Here is a 24,840-nt window from a genome sequence, read left to right as displayed (position 1 = left end):
GTTCTGTACAATGTTTACCAAATGTTTGCCATCAGCAGGCGTAAATCTACTTAGTAGAGGGACGCCGGCTGCCAGAGTAACTTTGCCTACTTCGGAAGGAAGGTCAAATGCTATAAACTGTTGCAGTTCAAGCTCCATGCAATAAGGCAGATGGTTGACAGGTTCGACTGGAGGACCCTCTCCTGCTGCGACAGAAAATCCTCCTTATGGGGCAATCTGATCAGAGGAGCTATCGGCGTGTAGGGGTGCTGCTCAACAAAAATCTTCTGGATCCAGTCTGTCTGGGAAGTTCACAGGTAAAGAATCTGCAGCTACAGTCTCTATCAGATACAGATGTTAATTAACAGGAAGGGCTTACCTGCAGAATATCTGGTGATGGAAGCGACAACTTCGTTACAGACCAAATCAAAGCAATATTTAGCCAAATTTTACTTTCATTCACATTCTCCTGGTGTGAGCACCAGAAGAATTTTCTCCATCCACGTGATGAGCAAACCATTCACGCCAGTGCACTAAAAAAGTAATATGGTGGATGTGAACTGTTTGTCCACCTCATTAAACCAGTTAAGAGAAGTTCCTTACTCTACCTGTAAATTCCTCACCTCATGAAACCTCCCAGGTGTTAGACCAGATCTGGAAATTTGAAACAACTGTCCCGCACCAGGCAGTGGCGCCACTGCTCCAACCGGGCTATAGCTCCCTTTATTGATGAGATGTCATAGAACCATATAGAATGTATCACGGCTATATAAGCCGCCCATGTTGATATCAGTTCCTGCCCTTTTTCCACACGTCCTTAGAGGAGGATATGAGATGAATGAAGAACTAGCATGACCGTATAAAAAAATCCACTTTAAGCCAAGTAACTACAAATGCCATTGATATAGCTAGGAAGCCCCGAAGAAGAACTGCAATCTGAAATATCAAAAAGGTTGCAAGGGCTTCCAAGTGCAAGGTCCTCTGGAGGCTCAACATTCACCCCCTGACAGAGGCATAAAAGGCAGCAATTCAGGAGAGGGCAAGTAAGTGAAAACCAACACCACAGAATTTTGCTCACCAGTCACCTGGCGAAGGCACAGGACTGCCAAATACAGCAGGGTAAAAACAACCAACGTGTTACCAAGTAGCATCTGATGTGCCCTACATAGAAGATGAGGCAGAGTCCCAACCGGCAGGCATCTCAGCCAACCACAGAGGGTGCGCACCAGAAGACACAGGCATAAGACTTGTGCACGAAGAGACAGTGCACCTATTGTACAACAACCAAGAGTAGAGGACTAAAGCACTAGCACAGACTGGCTAGAGACCACCCAACAGGAATAACCAAACTTCTGATATGCAACAGATTACCACACCAAAAATGTGCTAAAAAAGGCTGGGTGTTTGGGAGAACCGATGCCCAACAAGACCCACAGCACCTGAATAAACACTGCCTCGTGGGACGCACCAGTACTAGGTAATCACACTACTGACTGATTCCAAAGCAAAGGAACAACCACTAAAAATATGCATTGGCCACACTTACCCTGCCAAAAGGCAAAGGGCTTGTCAAAGGATGATGCCCCAGGTGCCCCCAAATGAGCCTTTACAGCCAAAATTACCATCCATACCAGTCAATCAAAAAGAAGGAGCATGTGAGTAGCCAGGAAGATCCAACCATCGAAAGACGCAGAAACTGAAAGCGTGTGCATGTAGGAAGAAAATTGTGCCACACCTCTGGCAAAACAATGGTCTCTCTTCTCCCACTGAGCTGCTCTTCACCAGTCTGGAACCCTGCAGGATGGGACAATCAGCCATGGACATTCTGCCAGCATGAGTTAGAAGCCAATATGAAGACCAAGAACTCACCTTGCAACCATTTGCATCAAATTCAGCACTTCCTCAGAAGGCGATGGCAAGACAGAGCACCAACAAGGGAAATCCTGAGGAACAGCTGCTTCCAGAGGATCACCCTGCCAGACAATCAGGTGTGTGACAAGACATCAATAGGATACAAAAGGCCAATGCGGTTACACAGCTAGAGAGGAGAGTCCAAAGGACAAAAGGAAAGTGTTGAAAACCACTCCAAATCAACGTGCTGTGTTCCTCCAAATTGGAAGATAGAGCAGAAAGCAATGTGTATATCTCATAGCATCTGTACTTTGTCAATAGAAATTATCATCTGTATATTGCATGTTGCTGATCAGTAGGATCTACAGGATTCAACTTCAAGCCAGAAATTTCCAGGCAAAAGCAGCGTATCAGAAGCATGAGCCCAGAGCACCATGGACTTTTAGGCGTTTGGAATAATCTCAGACAATTGCTGCATTAGTCATTAAATATTTTTCAGGCAGATGTTTGTGCCCACATGCCATGAATTCAGAACCATTTGGCTAACCTAAATAATTCCGCAAAGTGATAAAAGGCCTAGCTTTGCTCATGTTAAAGTCTTGTTTAAAAGGTGGCAAAAATCCCAGTCTCCCACAGTCAACTCCGGAACGTTAAAAATTCCAATATGCTTAGTCAATACAGTTTCTCAGCATCGGAAAGTATGACTGCATTTGTAACACTAAGAGGGGACCAAGGAAACGGTTAGGAAAAGCAGAAAGGAGCTTCTGCAACCACCACTTAGACAACGAATACACTGGAAATTCCTGATCCTTTCCTGTTTGCAAGATATGCTAGGTCATCTGCTAAATAGAACTCATATACATGAATTTACAGGGAACCAATGGTAGCACAACAACTACATCTTGTGGAATAAATAATGAGGTTCCGTTGATGGCTAGAAGCAATCAAATTTGTTTTGATAGGCTGCCAGTGCAAGCTCTGCAGTTCTTCAGGAAAGATGGTGGTGGAAAGATGTGATGCTCCCTTTCCTGAGCTGTGTGGAGTGCAAAATGTAGAGTGTTCTCCAGAAAACAAATAAATGTAAGCGACCTCGTGCCTATAGTAGGCATGTGAGGGAAAAAAAAAATCAAGGATAGGTGAAGAAGAGGATAAGAGATTATGATGGGGATTCTACCATTAAAATGTTAGACTGTGCTTACTGACAGAATGACGGCTGAATTCGAGAATATGTATTTCTACTTTTACTAGAGGATGTCCAGTACTGCTGGAGCCAGCAATGACATGTCCGGCACTTGTGCTAGAGCGAACAGGAAACCCAGATCTTTAGCTTCCAACTGCATGCCTAGGTCAAACTCGGAAGCTAACTTGCTCTTCAGAATCAACTAATTGTCTCCAACGGTTATGAGGCCTCAGTTTAGCTGGGGTAGTTTCTCGTAGTGTCATGACTCTTTGTCAAAATCAAGAAGAAAGCAGAGTATTCCTCCCACCCCTTAAGCAGGTCAGAAATTGATTGGTTTTGTGGGGCCTAGATTTGAAAGATGGTTTTCTAGGTCCTAGTTGGTCACTGGAATGGCAGGGAAAATAGTCTTACATCCCAGGTATTAATTTTGGTGACTGAATGTACTCCTCAAACATCCTAGGGTGTTTGGGAAAGTGCTGCTACTCCCTAGCGATAGTCTGTCCTTGAATTGTTCACTCTGTTGTGCCTTAAATGTGGCTACCGTTCTCTTCAGGAGGAGCTGTTTTAATTCCTTTTGCAGGCCTTCTGGACTCTAATGTGATTTTTGGAATCATCCCCCATTACAGGTGGCATATTTTCATTCTACGAGATTGATGTCGGGCAGAGTAACTCTGAAATCAATGTCTATGGGCATAGCACCGAACTGATTAAAGGAACGTTTACAATACTTTGGAGGCAACTGTCAAAACGACAGAGTCTACCTCAAAGAATGTGGCCCCAGTGAAGTCATATCATGTGATGATAAGCAAGAAAGCTTGAGTCCCAGGATGTTGCGGTCATTGTCAAAGGGGCCAGGAAGTTATCCAGAATTGGGTGAATGCTCCCTGAGCCAGAGGAGTACTCTGGGGAGAAGCAAAGTTATTTATCAGGTCCAGGACTAGAGAGGATCATGACTTGAAGTTACAGTTTCACTTCCCTTTTGGACATCGGATCTGAAGCTTAGAGGACACTCTTGGCCATTTCCTTAATTTTCATATTCATTGTGTGCTTATAAAAAGTAGGGAGATTTGTGCTCTGTTTCATAATACATCACCCTAAATTGTTATTTCCTTCTTACTCTGTCAGAAAAAGTATTGTATTGTGATCAGGATATAGGCAATACAAAAAATCCTAGAGTTGGATCATTGTTCAAGAAGTTCCACTGGCAGCACAGGGCACAAGCCTTGAAAAAAAGGCTTCTTTTTAGGTTACATTATCGGGCAGTCAGTGTCATTACCTAAAAGTCGCACACTGATAAGTCCCAGAACTGCTGGCAAAAGAAGCAGTAGTGAGGAATAGGATATACATTCTGAAGATTTAGAACTGGGTCAACGACAGGTTACCAATTCAGAATAGAGCGCTAAATGAATCTACTGAGGGTGTAGCCCTCAGGCATAGCCTGGTCTTTTCCCACTGTGAATCAACTTGGAGAACAGGGTTACTAACTTTAGAAAAAATCAGTTTGGCACACTTAGACTCTTGATCATTTAGCAAAGCAGCGGGAGTAAGGAATATGCTACTTACCAGTATGCATCTGTTCTTGGCATGTAGGGCTGCTGACATTCATATCTGTGCATAGATCGCCGCCTAGTATTGGGTCCGGATGATTGCACTTTGTTGTCCTGGAAGAGTCTTCGAAGTATCACGAGATAGGTGACTCCTCCCCTGGACTACAGTGCGCATGGGCATCTTCTCCATCCTCAGATTGTTTTCCGCCATTATGGCAAAGATGGAGTATAGAAAAGTAAGAGATGTCCATGTAAATGTATGTAGAGAAGTACTCCAGCTGTGACAGGCACCGGGGAGAAGGGTGGGCGATATGAATGTCAGCAGCCCTACATGCCAAGAACAGATGCATACTGGTAAGTAGCATATTCCGTTTGAGGCATGTGGGCTGCTGAATTCATATCTGTGCATAGACTGTATAGCAGTATCTCCTTTAGCGGTGGTCACCTGTACCAGCTGCAGCAGTTTGGAAAAGAGTTTTAAGGACAGCCTGGCCTAAAGCAGCTTGCTGCTTTGATTGCACATCTACACAGTAGTGTTTAGTGAAAGTGTGTATGGTAGACCATGTAGCTGCCTTACATATCTCTTCTAGGGGAATGTTTCCTAGGAATGCCATGGATGCCCCCATTATACGCGTTGAATGTGCTTTGGGGGGGGAACTGTTACAGTGCGTTTAGCTTTTTGGTAGCATATCTGAATGCATTTAACTATCCATCTGGCTATTCCTGATTTTGAGATGGTATTCCCTTTATGCCGTGGGGCAAAAGCAACGAATAGTTGCTTTGTTTTCCTGAATGATTTGGTTCTGTCAACGTAATATAGCAGAGCCCTTCTTACATCTAGTGTGTGTAGGGCTCTTTCAGCCACTGACTGCGGGTTTTGGAAGAAAACTGGCAATTCTATGAACTGATTAATATGGAAAGTGGATATTACTTTTGGCATAAACTTAGGGTTAGTACGAAGCACTACCTTATTGTTATGTATTTGCATGAAAGGTTCTTGAATGGTTAATGCTTGTAGCTCACATACCCACATAATGGAGGTAATGGCAATCAAAAATGCCACCTTCCAAGTTAGAAATTGTAATTCGCATGAATGTAGTGGTTCAAACGGAGGTCCCATAAGTCTGGTAAGTACTATATTTAATTTCCAGACTGGTGAAGGTGGGTGCTTTGGAGGGATTATCCTTTTAAGTCCTTCCATAAAAGCTTTGATTGGGGGTACTTTAAACAAAGACATGTGTTGTCTATTTTGGAGGTAAGCTGCAATAGCAGCAAGATGTAATCTTATAGAAGAGTATGCCAAATTGCATCTTTGAAGGTGCAATAGGTAACAGATAATGTTTTGGATGGAAGCATCTAATGGGTTAATTTGGTTATTTTTCAATATATTACAAATCTCTTCAATTTGGCTGCATAGCATGCTCTAGCAGTTGGACGTCTTGCCTCCTTGATAATGTTCATGCAATCCGGAGGCAAATTAAGGTACCCAAACTCTAAGACTTCAGGAGCCAGATCGCTAGGTTCATCTGATTGGGATCTGGGTGCCTGATTTCTCCATGGTTCTGAGTTAAAAGATGTGGCGAGAGGCGCAGTCTTTGGTGGGGAACTACTGAAAGTTCTAGGAACGTTGTGTACCATGGTTGTCTTGCCCATGTGGGAGCAACCAGGATCATTGTGAGTGACTGCTGCCGTAGTTTGCGTGCCACCAGCGGATTCAGTGGGGCTGGTGGAAAAGCGTACGCAAATTTGCCTAGCCAGTTCATCCATATCGCATTGCCCTGTGACAACGGATGTGGGAACCTGGCGGCAAAGTACTGGCATTTTGAGTTTTCGTTTGAGGCAAACAGGTCTATCTCTGGATGCCCCCATTGCTGAAAGAATGGTTTGAGAACCGGAGGGTGAATCTCCCATTCGTGTAGCTGTTGGCTGTGCCTGCTTAGCAGATCTGCTACTTGATTGTCTTTCCCCGGTAGGTGTTCTGCTAGGAGAAAGATGTTTTTGGGAATCGCCCACCTCCATATGCTCTGTGCTAGGTGAGATAGCTGTGGAGAGTGTGTCCCTCCCTGCTTTTGTATGTAATACATGGCAGTCATGTTGTCCATCCGGATCAACACAGTTTTGTTGTACAAGTACTTCTGAAAAGCTTTCAGTGCTAGAAATACTGCGAGCAACTAAGTGGTTGATGTGCAGTGTTTTTTGTTTGATTGTCCAGAGCCCTTGAACTGTGAATTGAAGTAGGTGGGCTCCCCAACAGGTCAGTGATGCGTCCGCTGTTAGTACTACTTGTGGGACCGGCTCCTGGAACAGTCGCCCCTTGGAAAGGTTTTGTGGGTTCCACAACTGCAGAAAGTTGTAAGCGCGACTGTCCACCAACACTAGGTCTTTTAATTGTCCTTGAGCTTGGTTCCACTGCCTTTCTAGGCATTCTTGCAGTGGACGCATTTGAAGGCGGGAATGAGGGACAATGAATATACAGGAGGCCATCATGCCTATGAGCTGCATGAACACTCGCGCTGGTAAGGAGTGTTGTGGCTGAAACTTTTGAATGAGAGTCTGCATATTGGCTATCCTGGCTTGATGTGGATATGCTTTTGCTACTGAGGTATCTATTGTGGCTCCCAGATATTGCTGTATGTGGGAGGGTTGTAGATGTGATTTTGGGTAATTTATGGAAAACCCCAGACTGTGCAGCAGCTGGAGTGTTTGAGACATATGGCTTGCACACTGCGTGCACGAGTTGGCCTTTATTAGCCAGTCGTCGAGGTATGGAAACACATGGATGTGTTGCCTTCTGAGGTGTGCTGCTACAAATGCCAGGCATTTTGTGAAAACTCTTGGGGCCGTAGTTACCCCGAAGGGGAGAACTTTGAATTGATAATGTTGCCCTTCTATTGTGAACCTGAGGTATTTTCTGTGAGCTGGATGTATAGGTATGTGAAAGTATGCGTCTTTAAGGTCTAACGTAGCAAGGAAGTCGTTTTGCTGGAGTAACGGGAGTACTTGCTGTAGAGTAATCATATGGAAATGCTCTGAGAGTATGTAATGATTTAGCGGTCTGAGGTCTAGAATGGGTCTGAGAGACCCATCCTTTTTTGGAATTAGGAAGTATAGAGCGTATACTCCTGTCCCCTTGTGTTGAAAAGGTACTGGCTCTAGGCTCCCTTTTCTAGCATGGACGCGACCTCTTGTTGTAACAGCGTGATGTGTTCTTTGGACATACAATGACGTTTGGGTGGTATGTTGGGTGGAGTAGAGGTGAGTTCCAGGCAGTAACCATACTGGATAATTTGTCTCACCCATCTGTCTGTGGTAATGGCATACCAGACTGGTAGGAATTGTTTTATTCTGCCTCCGACCGGTGTTGGGTGGTCCGGAGGGAGTGTGGTAAAGTCACTGTTTGGTGGCAGTGGAGGCTCTGGTATTATTGCCTCCACGTCCCCTGCCCTTGTTATTGTTTCCCCTATAACCCCCTCTGTTGGAGCCTTTATTAAAGGTACTCTGGGTGTTACTTTTGAATGTAGAGGAAGCTTGTGATGTGTTGCCTCTTGCGGAGCCTCTGTAGGAGGATCGACGAAAGAAGCCTCTGTGTTGTTGAAACTGAAGTGCGCCCATAGACTTAGCAGCTTCAGTATCTTTTTTCATTTTGTCCAAGATTGAGTCTACTGCTGGACCAAACAGGAAATCTGGGTTAACTGGTTGGTTGAGGATTGTGGATTGCACCTCGTTCTTAAAACCAGAGATGTGTAACCACGCATGCCTGCGTAGTAATACACTAGTATTAATGGGTCTTGCTGCTGTATCAGCTGCGTCAAGGGCATATTTAATGGATGCATTAGTTATAAATTTGCCTTCCTGAATGAGGTCGTTAGCTTTAGCTGTTGCAGCAGACCTTCAAGTTCATCGTAGTGCGCTCTATCATAGTGTGCTAATAAAGCCTGTGTGTTTGCAATCCTCCATGAATTTGCAGCTTGTGAGGCCACCCTTTTGCCTGAAGCTTCTAGGATCTTAGACTCCTTGTCAGGAGGGGAGCACCTCCTGTTTGTGAGTTGGCTCTCTTTCAGGCGTTTGCCATAACTAGTGAGTCTAAAGGCAATTGTGATTTGATATAGGCGGGGTCGGAGGGGCCGCCTTATATTTCTTCTCTACTCTGGGATTGAGTACACGCGCTCCGGCTGGATCTTTGAATATGACTGGCACATGTTTGAGTACCCCTTTTAACATGGGTAGTGTCCTGACATTTTTCTCAGAAGTAGGAAAGGTGTCAAATAAAAAGTCCTCTTCTACGGGGTCAGTGTGCATGTCCACATTGCGATATTTTGCTGCCCTATCTAGCAGTTGATTGAAAAGAATGGTGTTGTCAGTAGGCAACGGTTTTGTAGGGTATGTGGAGGTGTCTGGGATGGGCTGTGGATCATATGGATCGTTTTGGTCATCCCATGGGTTATCTTGTGTATCTGGATCTTGTGCATCTGGATCCTGTGGCTCATCAAAATCGTTATGAGGATCTACCCCCATGTTCTCTTCCTCATCATATTGTGAATGTGTAGGAGAGTAAGGCACAAAAGGCATATTAGGATAGAGAGGAGGAGGAGGAGTGAAAGGTCTAGAGGGAGATGTCCCAAAGTCTTTCTTCTTTGGAGGAACAGGGGAAGGAGTGTCCGTGTCCAATGGTCTCTTTTTCCGATGATAAACTGTAACCTTTCCTGTTTCAGGGTTTTATGTACAGTTTAGATTGTTCCTCACACACTGGATCAGGATGGAAGAGTTCTTCCACAACTGGCCGTGGCCTTGGTGCCGATATTTTTGGCTTGGTGACTAGTCCGTGACTTTTTGGCTCGAAAGCCTTAGGTCGAGGAGCTGTGTCTGGTTCGACTGTTGCCTTAGGGTCCCAGGCCTTTTTCGGTTCGACGACTTTGTCCTTGTCGAAGTTTTTAACAGTCTTTTTTGGTTCGGCGACCTTTTTTGGATCGACAACCTGTTTCGGATCGACCGGAGTCTTTGGTTTGATACGTTTGTCTTTTTTTTTGTGATTGACGACTTTATTTGACTCGATGTTTTTGTTCGAGTCGACGGCTTTTTCAGTGTCGAAGGGCTTTTTCTTCGGGGCGAGTATCTTCTTTGGATCAACGACCTTTTGTGGCTTAGAGCTCTTTTTCGGCTCAAGAGCTTACGGTTCGATAGCTTTCTTGGGTTGGCCGACCTTCTTTTGTTCGAGAACCTTCTTCGGTTTGACGATTGTGGGGTCGACACCCTTCTATGGTTCGATGCCCGTCGGTTCGACAACCTTTTTCGGGTCAACAACCTTTTTAGGGAGAGTGTTACTCGGGCCGGGTGTATCGAAAGGCTTACTTAGTCTTGGGCTTCGGAGCCGAGCCGAAAGGCGGGGCTTCTGAAGTAACTTGTCGATCTCGACTAAGGCCTTTAGGCGATGCGTCGACCGAAGCCTTTTGTTTTGGAATGAGCGGGGTTGGGGGCTGAGTACTCACTTTTTGCCCCGGCGTGATCAGGTCATCGGAGTCCGACTGGTCCTCGACGGTGACGATTTCTAAATCCGAGTCTACCGCTTCCGGGAGGTCGTGTTAGTCATCGAAGATGTTCTCCGGTTCCGGTGCTTGCCGCTGCATCTCTTGTCTAGCGTCCCGTCGATTCCGGATGGTTTTCTTCTAACGGAATTGGGCAAGTTTGTTCGTTATGGTCTGGAGAGAAGCACCTGTTGCATACTGTATGCTTTTGTTTGGGAAGTGGGGGACCTCTATATATGAATGCACTAGCTATACATAGGGAAAGCAAAATAGTTTGAAAAGGTATATAGCTAGTAGAACATAAATTAAATAAACCTAAATTGGTACATACATTATAAGTTGTAGTTTATAGCCCACTATGACAAAGATTTTGCACCAACTACATCAATCAGTGTTTTAGTTTTATTATTCATAAACACATATTTTTATATATTTGATACTTCTTTTGTACAAAGTATATAGATGCATTGCACCAAGAACTGGTACAATGTATCGAACTATGATCCGAATCTCAGATCAACTGCCTATACTCTAGATTCGTCTTCTATATACATTGTACCAGTTCTTGGTGCAATGCATCTATTAAAGAAACAAGTATCACTTATTCTCATCATAGTTTGAAGGGACACGATGTTCCAACGAAATATATGTTTTTAAGCCAGTCTCTCCTTACATCTCGAGCATTTCATTGCAAAAGATGTGTCACCTGACGAAGGCTGCCAAGCCGAAACGCGCGTAGTGTGTCATCTACCGCTTTGCTTCCATCGTCTCTCTTTTTGGTCTTATGCTCAATTATGTCTATGTTATATGTTTTTATAAATTATTCTGACTATAATGTATATAAAAAATACTAAATTATCAGAAAAACATATCAGTATATTTCCAAAAAAGATATATAAAAAAGTTCATATTTATACTTTATACAAAAAGAAGTATCAAATATATAAAAATATGTGTTTATGAATAATAAAACAAAAAAAACGATTAATGTAGTTGATGCAAAATCTTTGTCATAGTGGGCTATAAAGTACAACTCATAATGTATGTACCAATTTAAGTTTATTTAATTTATGTTCTACTAGCTATATACCTTAGCATACTGTATGCTTGTCAGTATGCGGGAATTTGGCGTGGCATTGTGGGCACCTTTTGAACGGACTCCTTTCCATCGACAGCAATCCTACGTGGCGTCGATAAGGCCCAACGGCCCACATCGACGACCGGATCGAGATGGAAAGTTTGGTTGAGTCAAGAAGTACCGAACGAGAACAATACCGTCGAGTTAGAAGGCCTTTTGGCCTTAGAAAGTAGGTTAGTTTCGATTCCGAAGTTGGAGTAGAGGAATAACAACTGAACCCAATGGCAGAAAAAAATAATCTGAGGATGGAGAAGATGCCCATGCGCACTGTAGTCCAGGGGAGGAGTCACCTATCTCGTGATACTTCAAAGACTCTTCCAGGACAACAAAGTGCAATCATCCGGACCCAACACAAGGCGGCGATCTATGCACAGATATGAATTCAGCAGCCCACATGCCTCGAACAGTTAGATCCACTGGTCACCGCTGAGGCATTTTTCTTGGTTCCAGGAGACCAGAGCAAGATAGTCTGTTAGATGTACATGCTTCCTTGTTAGAAGGACCAGTGAGTCTCTGAAGTCCTACATACATTGTCCGATCTTAGAAGGACTATCCCCATTTGTCAGATAACCGCCAGCAACAAATGGAACACTCATAAAGCATATGCAAGGAAATGATCCCTCACGACAGACAACAGAGACTGTCTCACTTTTATATATATTTGTCACTAGAATTTCCCTGAGGCGGAAGCTGGGGAAGTTAGGTCTTGAGTTTACGATTTGTTTTAAATATTGCCTGCTGCTACTTGCTTTTTGCACATAGCTTTCCTACGTTCTGTTTTTAAAATTATAATCTGCTAATTGCTATTTTGCACTGAGCCTACTTGCCCTGCACCAGCCGTCATTCCCCGCAGCCGATTAGGTGCTGTCGTGGGATGTTTAGGGGGTAAGCCGCCATCTTGCTTGGAGGCGCAGGGTTGCGGACTAGCTGATTCTAACCTCCCGCCCTCTTCCTGTATAAATGTCAGTCATCTCCCGTCCGCGCAGCGGGCGGGAGCGCTTGTGGCACGCCAAAGGCGTGCCAGTCTGCACCCATCCGTGCCCGAACGGGTCCAGGGGCCATACCCCCCCGAGCCAGTACTCACTCAAGAAGTTCTCTTACGGTGCTGACCAACTGAGGGCGTACAGGCCTCTAACCAAGCAAGACTGTACCATTTTTTACATGTTTAGTCAATTCTCCCAGTCATGCTCGCATTGTACATTTCCTTTGGAAGCCCCACAGCTGTGTCGTAATTGTACACCACGGACCAAGATTCCCCTTACACCTTCCTTCACGTTTCTTAGCTTGAATTGTCGCTCGCTGCCTAAGCATAGATGCGAGATTTTCAACCTTTTAAGTGATAAGTCACCCAACGCCCTTTTTATTACCGAGTCGTGGCTTCATGACGGCTCTGGGCCGGACATTGCTGAAGCTCTACCCTCTAACTACGCTATTGTCAGACACGATAGAGCCAATCAAACGGGGGGTGGCATTGCGATTATATTTAAGAACACTCACCAATGCCAGCTCGATCTCATCACCTTAAGTAACTGTGAGGCAGCATGTTTTAAACTCGCCCTTCATCCGAAAGTAACCCTCACAGGCCTTTTAGCTTACCGCCCTCCCGGCCCAGTTATTGCCTGGGCTGCGCAATTATCCGATTTTCTAGCTTCCACCCTCACCAATTCCAGCAATTTCTTGGTAGTGGGTGATTTCAACGTACATTTGGATGCTGTCAAGAATAGCACTGGTAGAACCTTAATCGCCGATTTCGAGGCTATGAATATTATTCTACACAATCAAGGTCCTACGCATAAAGGCGGTCACTTTCGGGATCCTATCTTTTCCAATATACCTCATCTAATTGTCTCCCTGCATCACCTGTTCATTCGTCTGACCATTATCTTATTAGATTTATGTTCACCACCACTAACTGCCCCACCATAGTAGAACATCTGCCACTAGTAGGAGATTGGAAAAATCTTGCATCTCATTTTCTTGCAACTTATTTTCCTACTGAACTGCTCATGTCGATTGACATGGAAGCGGCAGCTGGTATTACTAAATCCTGGCTTCTTGATGCCATTGACATCTGCCTTCCGTCCTCCTTCAAGAAAGAGGCATCCCATAACACACCGGCCCCTTGGTTCAATGATGCGTTAAAAGTAGATAAGTCCCGCTGTAAAAAATCGGAACGTATTTGGAGAAAGGATTACTCTCCCACGGCAGCCACTATCTATAAAAATGCTTTGAAGAGCTATCATAAAGCTTGTGCCTTGACAAGGGCCAGTTACGTCACTAAAACTATAACAGACGCAGCTAATAAATCGAAAGTATTATTTAGCCTGGTTAAAAATCATGCTGGCTCTCACACTTCAGCGAAACTTCCTTCTTTGTCGAGCAGTAAGTGTGACGAAATTGCTCAGTTTTTTATTACAAAAATTGATACGATTTATCAAGATATCTCCAATCAAAGTGACATTAACACTTCGCTAGCATCTACTGCTAATTTAGAGGGTACTAACTATATCCTGTTCCCACCTTTGCTCCTTTGCTCTCATGGCCCGATCTGCATCCAGCCGTTCTTCGTGAAATTTTGTGCAAGGTAAAATCCGGTTCTCCTATCAATCCCCTGCCTATCCCAATACTTCGGTTATTGGATTCCCCGCAGCTCGCTCTGATCTGCACTACTCTCAATCTCTCTTTAAAGACTGCCATTGTTCCTGCTGGCTGGAAGCATGCAATGGTCACGCCATTATTGAAAAAGCCCACTGCTGACCCTAAGGTTCTTTCCAACTTCCGCCCCATCTCTTTACTGCCAGCCTTCTCCAAAGTCTTAGAGAGGCACATTCATCACCATCTGTCTCAGTTTATTGCCACCAACAATTTACTGCATCCCTCCCAGTCGGGTTTTCGTCCAGGCTTCTCCACAGAAACCACACTCCTTGGCGTTATGGAGAATCTTCGATCCTTGCTAGACAGGGGAGATACTGCTGTACTGATATTACTTGATCTCAGTGCAGCTTTCGATACTGTCTCTCATAAAATACTCCTTAAATCTCTTGCCACCATGGGCATTGGAGGGCTGGCCCTTGATTGGTTGGCTTCTTTCCTGACTGACCGGACGTTCCAAATCTTCTCTCACTCAGCAACCTCCAAAACCTATTCTTCACCCTATGGTGTACCCCAGGGTTCGATTCTAAGTTCCCTACTTTTTAATCTTTATGTTACTCCCCTGGCCCGTATCGCTGATCGTGCCGGACTAACCTTGTTCACCTACGCTGATGATTCGCAGGTTGTCTTCTCCCTCTCACAATCTGACCAGGCCTCCACCTCCCTCCTTCAGTTTGGACTTGGGGAGATCTCTAGGTGGATGAATCTAAACCTCCTCAAGCTGAATGGAGGGAAGACTGAAGTCCTGGTCCTTGGGCGGAAACAAGATCTCTGTACCTCTAGGCACTGGCCTTCTGAGTTAGGCCCACTTCCTTTTCCATCTGAGCATTTGCGCAACTTGGGGGTGATTATAGACAATGGTCTGACAATGCAATGTCAGGCCAACAAAGTGTCTTCCATCTGTTTTACCATTCTGCGCTGGCTGATGAAGATTCTTTGGATGTTGCCGACCGACACCCAGAGGTCTGTGGTGAACTCCTTGGTTACCTCCCGGTTGGACTATGGGAACATACTCTACCTGGGGGCGACCAAGACAGTCACTAGACGCCTCCAGAGTGCAGAATGCCGCTGCACGTCTCCTTTGTGGCTGTCGTAAATCCGACCATATAACAGGACTTCTTCGAGATCTCCTCTGGTTGAAGGTGGAGAGTCGAGTGAAATTCAAGGCTCTTAGTTACATGCACAAAATTAGGATGAGAAATGCTCCCAGCTATTTGCAATCTCTTGTCAACACCTACTCCCCGTCGCGTACCCTTCGTACCTCCTCTCAAATTCTCTTTGCTGTGCCCAAGTTTAGACTGTCTAGAATGGGTGGAAGGTCTTTCTCATTCTTGGGGCCCAAGCTTTGGAACACCCTTCCTCTCGACACTCGCTCTGAGACCCGTTATGCTCATTTTCGCAGAGCCATTAAGACCTGGCTTTTCAATCAATAACTGCGTATCCTCTTGTGCTTTGCTGCTTGTGGGCATTTCTTAGCGCCGGGAAACCCTTTCGGGTAGCTGTCGCGCTTTATAAACTTAATAAATATATATGTATTCCGTTTCTGGTATCGAGCCTTATAAGCCCAACATTTTGGAAGAATGAAATCACACAATTAACAGTAATGTAAAAACAATAAAATAACAGATATATTTACTGCAGTAGAGCAATATATAAGGAAAATGCTACTTACCAGTATGCATCTGTTCTTGGCATGTAGAGCTGCAGAGTTGTACACTATGCATAGATCGCCAGCTAGTGTTGGTCCCAGATGTTTGCAGTTTGTTGTTGTCCTGAAAAGTTCTTTGGAAGTCACGAGATAGGTGACTCCTCCTTAGGACCACATTGCGCATGGGCATCGGCTCCATCCCCAGATTGTTTTTCGCCATTAGGGAAATGATGGAGCTTTGCAAGAACAGGAAGGATGCCCGTGTAATTTGTATCTAATTAAGATAATACTGGAACAGACAAGGGTAGCCGGGAAGGCGGGTGGGCGTGTATAACTCTGCAGCTCTACATGCCAAGAACAGATGCATACTGGTAAGTAGCATTTTCCGTTCATGGCATATGAGCAGCAGATTGTACACTATGCATAGATTATATAGCTGTACCCACTCTTAGCAGCGACCACCCCTATCTGTTGCAGTAGTTTGGAATAATGTTTTGAGAACAGCCTGGCCCACATTAGCTTGTTGTTTTGTTTGCACATCTACACAATAGTGTTTTGTGAATGTGTGCGGTGTAGCCCATGTGGCTGCCCTGCAGATGTCGTCTAGGAGAATGTTCCCTAAAAATGCCATTGAAGCCCCTATCTTTCTGGTAGAGTGGGCTTTAGGAGGAACAGATAGCGTACATTTAGCTTTGTGGTAGCAAATCTGTATGCATTTGGCAATCCATCTAGCTATTCCAGATTTTGAAATGGGATTGCCCTTGTGTGGTACTGAGAAAGAAACAAAAAGTTGTTTTGTCTTATGAAAGGGTTGTGTTCTTTCTATGTAGTATAGCAACACTCTTTTGACATCTAAAGTGTGAAGAGCTCTTTCTGCTACTGACTGTGGCTGCGAGAAGAAAATGGGCAGTTCCACAGATTGATTGAGATGGAATGGAGAAATTACTTTAGGCAGGAATTTTGGATTGGTACGCAGAACAACCTTATTTTGATGCATTTGCAAAAAGGGTTCTTGAATGGTTAGTGCTTGTAGTTCATTAACTCAGCGCAGGGAGGTAATAGCTACTAGGAACGCAGCCTTCCAGGTTAAAAATTGTAATTCACATTTGTGCAGGGGTTCGAAGGGAGGCCCCCTTAGCCGTGTGAGAACGACATTTAAATCCCATACAGGAGAAAGTGGTACTCTGTGAGGAATTATTCTTTTAAGGCCTTCCATAAAGGCTTTAATGGCAGGCACTCTGAACAGAGATAGATGTTGTCTGTTTTGCAGATATGCTGCTATTGCAGCAAGATGTAGTCTAATAGACGTGTAGGCTAAGTTACATCTTTGAAGATGCAGTAAGTAACCTATGATGTGTTGAATAGCCACATCTAAAGGATTAATGTCGTTGTTATGACAATAAATTACAAATCGTTTCCACTTGGCTGCATAACATTCCCTAGTGGTAGGACGTCTAGCTTCTTTAATGACATTCATGTAGTCTGGAGGAATGTTCAGATATCCAAATTCTAGGACTTCAGGAGCCAGATCACAAGGTTGAGCTGAGCTGGGTCCGGGTGTCTGATCTCTCCACGGTTCTGTGTTAAGAGAGGTGCAGTTTTTGGTGTGGTACCACAGACAGTTGTAGCAGTGTGGTGTACCACGGTTGTCTGGCCCACGTTGGAGCAACTAGGATGAGGGTCAGAGAATGCTGCTGTAGTTTGCGTACTATTTGTGGCATGAGTGGTAGAGGTGGGAAAGCGTACGCAAATCTGTTTGACCAATTCATCCATATCTTATTGCCTTTGGACAGTGGGTGTGGATATCTGGCGGCGAAGCTTGGGCATTTTGCGTTTTCGTGGGTGGCAAAGAGGTCTATCTAAGGTTGTCCCCACCTCTGAAGGAATGGCTGAAGAACTTGCGGATGAAGTTCCCACTCGTGGGCCTGTTGTGTTTGACGACTTAACAGATCCGCTATAGTATTTTGTACTCCTGGGACATGTTGGGCTAGAAGTAATATGTTCTGAGGTATGGCCATCTCCATATTTCTTGTGCTAGTTAAGATAGTTGCAGGGAGTGCGTGCCTCCTTGCTTCTGTATGTAATACATTGCTGTCATGTTGTCCGTGCGGACTAACACAGCTTTGTTTGCTACTTGCTTCTGGAAAGCTTTTAGTGCTAGGAATACTGCTAGTAACTCCAAGTGATTGATGTAGAGTAACTTTTGTTGCGGTGTCCACCTGCCTTGCATGGTCTGTTGCAGTAGGTGGGCTCCCCAGCCGGAGAGCGATGCGTCCGCAGTCAAGATTATTTGGGGAACTGGCTCTAGGAACGGTCGTCCCTTGGAAAGGTTCTTGGTGTTCCACCACTGCAGAGAGCGATGAGTTTGACCATCTACCAACACTAGGTCTGTTAATTGACCTTGAGCCTGGTTCCATTGACGTGATAAGCACTCTTGTAGCGGACGCATTTGAAGTCTTGCATGGGGCACTATGAAGATGCAAGAGGCCATCAACCCTATGAGTTGCATGAACACTCGTGCTGGGAGGGAGTGTTGTAGCTGAAACTTTGCTAGGAGAGTTTGCATGCTGGCTATCCTTGCTGGGGTGGGATACACCAGCGCTGTTGAGGTGTTTATTGTGGCACCTAGGTACTGTTGTACTTTGGATGGCTGTAGATGAGACTTGGTGTGGTTTATTGTGAACCCCAAGTTGTGGAGCAGGTGGATGGTGGTATGATTGTGTTTTACGCATTAATTGTGTGAGCTGGCTTTTATGAGCCAGTCGTCGAGGTACGGGAAGACATGGATGTTCTGTCTTCTTAGATGCGCTGCCACCACTGCCAAGCACTTGGTGAAGACCATTGGTGCTGTGTGACTCCGAATGGGAGTACTTTGAACTGGTAGTGCTGCCCGTCTATTACAAACCGGAGATACTTCCTGTGAGCTTTGTGAATGGGAATGTGGAAGTGCGCGTCCTTGAGGTCTAGAGTAGCCAGGAAGTCGTTTTGAGACAAGAGAGGAAGGACTTGCTGGAGTGTGACCATGTGAAAATTGTCTGATTGTATATATATGTTTAGCGGTCTGAGGTCTAGAATAGGCCTTAGAGAGCCGTCCTTCTTTGGGATTAGAACATATAGAGAGTAAACCCCCTTGTTTTGCTGGTGCAGAACTAGTTCCATTGCACTTTTTTCTAGCAGAGATACTACTTCTTGCTTTACCAGTGACAGATGTTCTTGTGACATTGGACGCTGTTTGGGTGGTATGTTTGGGGGGGTAGATGTTAATTCTAGACAGTAACCTGAGTGAATAATTTGTTGCATCCACCTGTCTAATGTGATGTTGATCCATGCAGGCAGGACCTGTTGGAGTCTTCCCCCCACAGGAGTGGAATGTTGAGGGTGGGGGAAGGGGAGAAAAGTCATTGGGTAGGGGTGGAGGCAGAGCGGGAGGTGTTGTTTTTGCCTCTGTCTTTGTTGTTGTTACCCCTGTAACCCCCTCTATGGAAGCCCTTGGTGAATGTGGATTGGCCAGGGGTCTTGTAGGAAGAGTAGGGACTTTCAGAGGAGTAGCCTCTTGTGTTGCCTCTGTGCGATGAGCGATGAAAAGAACGTCCGGGAGCTTGCTGCTGCAAGGCTCTCATCGATTTTGCAGTGCCGGTGTCTTTTTTCATTTTTTCCAAAGACACGTCAACATTTGGGCCAAATAAATGTGTTTCATCAAATGGCTGATTAAGTATAGAGTTTTGCACCTCAGGTTTAAAACCTGAAATGCGTAGCCAGGCATGTCTGCGTAGTAAGGTGCCGGTATTGATTGCCCTTGAGGCAGTATCTGCAGCATCTAGGGCACAACGGATTGAAGTATTTTTACCTTCCTGTACAAGTTCATTAGCCCTGCTTTTGTATTTGTCTGGTAGGTTCTGCATTAGGGACTCTAGTTCATCGTAATGTGCCCTGTCATATCTTGCCAGCAAGGCTTGAGTGTTGGCAATGCGCCAGATGTTATCTGCTTGTGCCGCAGTTCTCTTGCCAGAAGCGTCAAGGAGTTTAGAGTCTTTGTCTGGTGGTGAGGCTTCACCGGTTTGGGAATTGGCACGTTTACGTGCATTGGATACCACCAAAGAATCTAATTGTGCCGGAACTTTAATATAAGCTGGGTCTGCAGGGGCAGCTTTATATTTTTTCTCAATGCGGGGATGGAGGACCCTAGCTCTAACGGGGTCTTTAAAGACCTCTTTTGTGTGCTTGATGACGCCCTTAAGCATTGGCAAGATGGCCGTAGACCATTGTGTTGTGTCAAAAGTGTCTAATAGGAAGTCTTCCTCCACTGCATCAGTGTGTAAGTCCACTCCATGATATTGTGCAGCTCTCTGGACTAGCAGGTTAAAACCTATGGTGTCCTCTGGTGGGGAAGGTCTGGATGGATAGACATCATCCTGTGGGACATAGGACACATCAGGAGTTTTGTAATCATCCCATGGATTAGGTGACTGAGGTGGGACTATTAGTGTGTGGTGGGTAATGTGCACCCCCACCTTCATAATCAGAGTCTGTGTGTACATCATCGTCTGGGTTAGGAGATGGTGTAGGAGAATGCTGTGGTGGAGGAGGTGTATGAGTAGGAACAGCATGGGGAGGTGGAGGAGAAGGGACCCTTAATGGAGAGGTTGCAATGTCTCTCTTCTTTGCAGGGGGAGGAGGTGCTGGCGCCTCAAGGGGTCTCTTTTTGGAGCTGAGAGTCAATTGTCCAGTTTTAGGATCTTTTATAAGGGTTTTTTGTTGTGGATCCGGTGTAAAAAGCTCTTGTGAGCTTGATGAATCCTTTGGCGTCTACATTTTCAGCTCTGTAGGTTTTTTAGGCATCGAGTTGGCAGTTGGCTTATGAGTGTGCCCTTTCGAAGTGTCTTTAATGGGAACCTGTTTTTTCGGTTCCGAGGGTTTTTTCAGCTCAGATGCGTGTGAGTCTGGAGCTTTGGTTGATTTTTTACTCGGCTCCGAGTGCGGTTTCGGTGTCGACGAACCGCTGCCAGTCTTCGGCGCCGTATGCTTGGGTGTTGAAGCAACGGTCGAGGAGGAAGAGAAAGATCGCTTTTTCTTTGGTGTCGGTACTGGGTCGGCACCGGAAGTAGGCTGGCTCGAGCCCGAGCTGCCTGAAGGCTTTATGGTCTTCTTTGCCGGGCCCGAAGGCGGGGCGTTAGAAGCAGTCTCTCGGCGTGCACCCGAGGCTGAAGGTGAGGGTGTGACCAAAGCCTTTTTAGATGGTGTCAACGAAGGGGTGGGGTCGACGGTCTTACTTACGACCCGCTGAGCTGGCGTGACCTCCACGATGTCGGAGTCTTCAGCATCTGATGATCCGATACTCTCTTCGGCGTGCTGGTGTTCTGGCACGTTGACGCCCTCCTCGAAGATGTCGTTGGGAATCGGAGCCGACGAGCGAGCCATAGTTCTTCGAGTTCGTCGGTCCCGGATTGTCTTCTTGGAGCGGAATGAGGCACACGCCGAACAGTCTTTGGCCTTGTGCTCCGGTGAGAGGCACAGGTTGCACACCTCATGTAGGTCGGTGTGGGGAAACTTCGACCCACATTGAGGACACTTCTTGAATGGTGTCCTTTCCATGAGCCAGAAAGTGAGGCCTAGGTAGGCCCGAAGGCCTTCGTCGAAAACCGGAATCGAAGACTTCAAAGTTAGTTAAAAATCTTGTGGTAGATCGCGATCGAGACAATACCGTCGAACTGGGTGAGGATTGCGCACCGAAGGAAACTCGGTTCCAAACCGGAGCGCAGGAGATACATCCGAGCCCGATGGCAGAAAAAAACAATCTGGGGATGGAGCCGATGCCCATGCGCAATGTGGTCCTAAGGAGGAGTCACCTATCTCGTGACTTCCAAAGAACTTTTCAGGACAACAACAAACTGCAAACATCCGAGCCCAACACTAGGTGGCGATCTATGCATAGTGTACAATATGCAGCTCATATGCCTCGAACATATATTTATTTATATCTATATATCAATATATCATGTTTTGGACTGATAAGTGAGCTTCTGCTTGTGTCCAGAAAGTGCAGATATTTCGCTTAAGTAAACATTTTGAAAGTGAGAGGTTGTAAGACGAAAATATAAAAAATTAGACAAGCAATACAATAAAGTACTACTTACATTCAGCAAAACCCCAATGGGATGCCTTCCACATATAGTATTATGGTACTTCTTTAAGTAATTACTAAAAGATACAGCGTCCAACTGTTCAATTATACTCATACCCTGTAAGCAAAAAGAGAAACAGGATATCAGAACTAATTAACCACATTTATCAAACTAATATCTACTCAACAATGGAGTATCTCTCGATCCATAGTCTTCCACTGAATGTTCATTACACAAGTAATCATCATTATATTTACTGAAAAATACTCTGCTAAAAATGATGTTATGCTAGGGACTCAAACGAGGATTTGTAACATCGCCTAGACACATGCTAGGACTGGCACCTAACCTAATGCCAGTCATGCGACACCAGATAATCATTTTTAGTATGCGGCCATCCATGTGCTCATTTCTTTTTTTTTTTTAGTGTCTGAAACTTGTGAGTAATGCAAAAATCGGTAGTAGAATCCAGCACCTAAAATGTCCGCCTTTGTTTTTTCGAGTCCTTGTCTAAAGAACCGACGGACTGTTTTTCCTTTGACGTGCTTGCGGTGGTCGAATACTTCAGCGCCAAGGCTCCTTTTGAGGACTTAAGAGTCACTCTTTGGTGGTTCTCCTATCTTTTTCGAGGTCAATGGTTTTCTTACCTCCTGAGTTTTCTTTTCGACCTCTACGACTAGGACGTACACGTTCTCTTCGCCTTCAGGCCCTTCGGCAACGTTGTCCTCCTCTTCGCTGGAGAGGCCCAGGTCTTAAAGCGATGGAGGTGGGCCTTAACCCTGCATGTTGTAATTTGCTTTTCTCTGTCTCTCTCTTAGAGAGGTGTGGTGCAGAAGCCAGGGCAGCTGACTTCAGAGCACAGGGTTCATGGTTCGATACCCGGCTCTGGTGGCAGCTCAGTTCAGCACCGTGTGACTCTGGGCAATAGATCACTTAATTTCCGCGACGTCCCCCAGTGCCTTGAAACCTTCGCGCTTTACAAATGCCCTCAAAGTTTTTTAGGTGAAAGCCGAGCATGTGTTGCAGTCTTCGCTTCGGTGGTCCAGCGGCAGACAAAGTTTGCAGGCTAGATGCTGATCCTTCTGTGCGTACTTGTGGTCAAAATTGTCGCAGAACTTGAATGGTGTCTTGTTCCATTACCGCGCACAGGGAGCCCCCTGCATGCGCATTCTTCGTATACCGTCAAAGTTTTGTAATTTTCTCTTCACAGTGCCCCGGCTCCTAGACTCGAAGACCGGTACGTCGAAGAGCTTCTTCTCTTGTTCTGTAGATTATTTTCGTCGATTCTTCGAGGTAGTAATAAGCAGAGCGCAAGTAACAGTTAGCTCAATAAACTAACTGGTAAATGTGTATTTTTTTTTGCTTTAGAACAATACTTTTGTTATTAATATAAGCTTAAGGCTATAACTATAACATCACTTTAACCTTTGTTATATATATATATATATATATATATATATATATATATATATATATATATATATATATTCACGCTGCCAATTCCAACAGTTACAAACAGAAATACAGGCACTCAGGAAGCATGTATCGAGAATGATTTATTTCAGCGAGGTATGAGAAACAGACGCGTTTCGGATTGCTCCTTCGTCAGTGTTACATCGGCTTGTTTGGTCAGACACCATTTTAAATGTTCCCGCGTCACTGAGCAAGCAACAGCGACAACGGGTCAATTCACCAAGTCATTCACGACAATGGCGGCCATTTTAACATAGTCAATGTTACAATACATAATATGCATCGACAGAGGAACCATGAGGTTATAGCATATATTATACACCTTTACACCGGAGTTATTTTTTAGTTATTTTTCATAAAACATCATCACGTGGTCGACATCACCAGTTAATTGCAAAAATCTTGCCGTGGATCGGCAAAGGTCCACATATTAACGGGGTCAGAGTGTCAATAAAGTTAATTCAAATGAATTTCGAAACAATCAGATATTGTTCCCATATTTGGGCCATATGCCCCGTAAGTGGACTAAAATCAAGCCGTGTACCGGCAAAGCCTAATAACCATAGGTGGACCACTAGGTATAAAGTTGGCATGGTTTTTCTAAAAATTATAAACCTGTGTCATGATTAAAGAGAAAAAACTTTGAAAAGGAAGCAATATGAACTCATACTCTTTCATTCAATGCATCATATACAGCTACAAAATCAATACAGTTCATCAGGAAATCCCATGTAACTATCCCAGGTGTACAGTTAGCTCTTAACTCCTATTAAGCCCCTTCGGTGCCTTGGTTAGCAGGTCTATAATATAGCGGGATTCAAGCCTCCTTAGTCGTTGAAGCCTATTACCCCCTCTGGGGTTAGTTGGAACATGGTCAATACCATAGTATTGTAGCAGCTCTCTATTGCTTTGGTGCTTCAAGGCAAAGTGCCGGGCTACGGGATAGTTTTCATCCTTATTTGCTATCGCCCGCTGATGTTCTAGAATTCTGACCTTTACGTTGTGGACCGTGCTCCCTATGTATTTTAGTCCACAGGGACAAATCAAACAGTAGACAACGAAAGGGGTAAGGCAGGAGATGAATTTACTGATCTTTTTCGGTTTCCTACATCCTGGGATGGTATAGTGGAGAACCCTTTTGCTCGTAGCGCAGGCCTTACATTTCCCACAGGGGAAAAAGCCCTTCATGTCTCTAAGTGTTCTTGTACGTGGCAGTACGGGTGGCAGATGGCTCTGTACTAAGATGTCCTTAAGGGACCTCACTTTATATATATCAGCTCCAAAAGTCCTATCTCGTCAATAACGAGAAACAGGAAGCAGCACTCCAGGGTAAATACACGGTTCAGTTTTTATTCGTTCAAAACGCGCTTTCGGCACTCGGCCTTCGTCAGTGTTCAAACACTGACGAAGGCCGAGTGCCGAAAGCGCGTTTTGAACGAATAAAAACTGAACCGTGTATTTACCCTGGAGTGCTGCTTCCTGTTTCTCGTTATTGACGAGATAGGACTTTTGGAGCTGATATTGTGGTCGGGTGCACCCCCGGCGAGCAGGCACCAGCCAAGGAGTGCGACAGGCAGGTGCAAATGGAGCGTATATATATATATATATATATATAGCCACAACAAAGCTCAAACGTCCGGACCCATGGCGCTTCTGCTCCTGGTGCAAAGAACATCGGCAGAGCCTTGCCGAATTAATATTTCCAACAACTTCCTGAGGCAGGAAAAT

General features: G+C 45.0%; 1 protein-coding gene across 1 annotated transcript in view; it reads right to left on the bottom strand.

Moving 5' to 3' along the window:
- The window catches only part of MEMO1 (mediator of cell motility 1), a 152,050-nt gene that overhangs the window by 10,703 nt on the left and 116,507 nt on the right, over positions 1-24,840 (bottom strand). The window contains exon 8 of the mRNA XM_078649282.1: positions 21,652-21,756. Within this exon, the coding sequence (XP_078505408.1) occupies positions 21,652-21,756 (105 nt within the window). The remainder of the gene's footprint in view (positions 1-21,651; positions 21,757-24,840) is intronic.

Source organism: Lissotriton helveticus, chromosome 6 (genome assembly GCF_964261635.1).
Source record: "Lissotriton helveticus chromosome 6, aLisHel1.1, whole genome shotgun sequence".
Lineage (NCBI taxonomy): Eukaryota > Metazoa > Chordata > Amphibia > Caudata > Salamandridae > Lissotriton > Lissotriton helveticus.
Note: the sequence above shows the minus strand (reverse complement) of the source record. Positions and strands in the feature narration are given on the sequence as shown.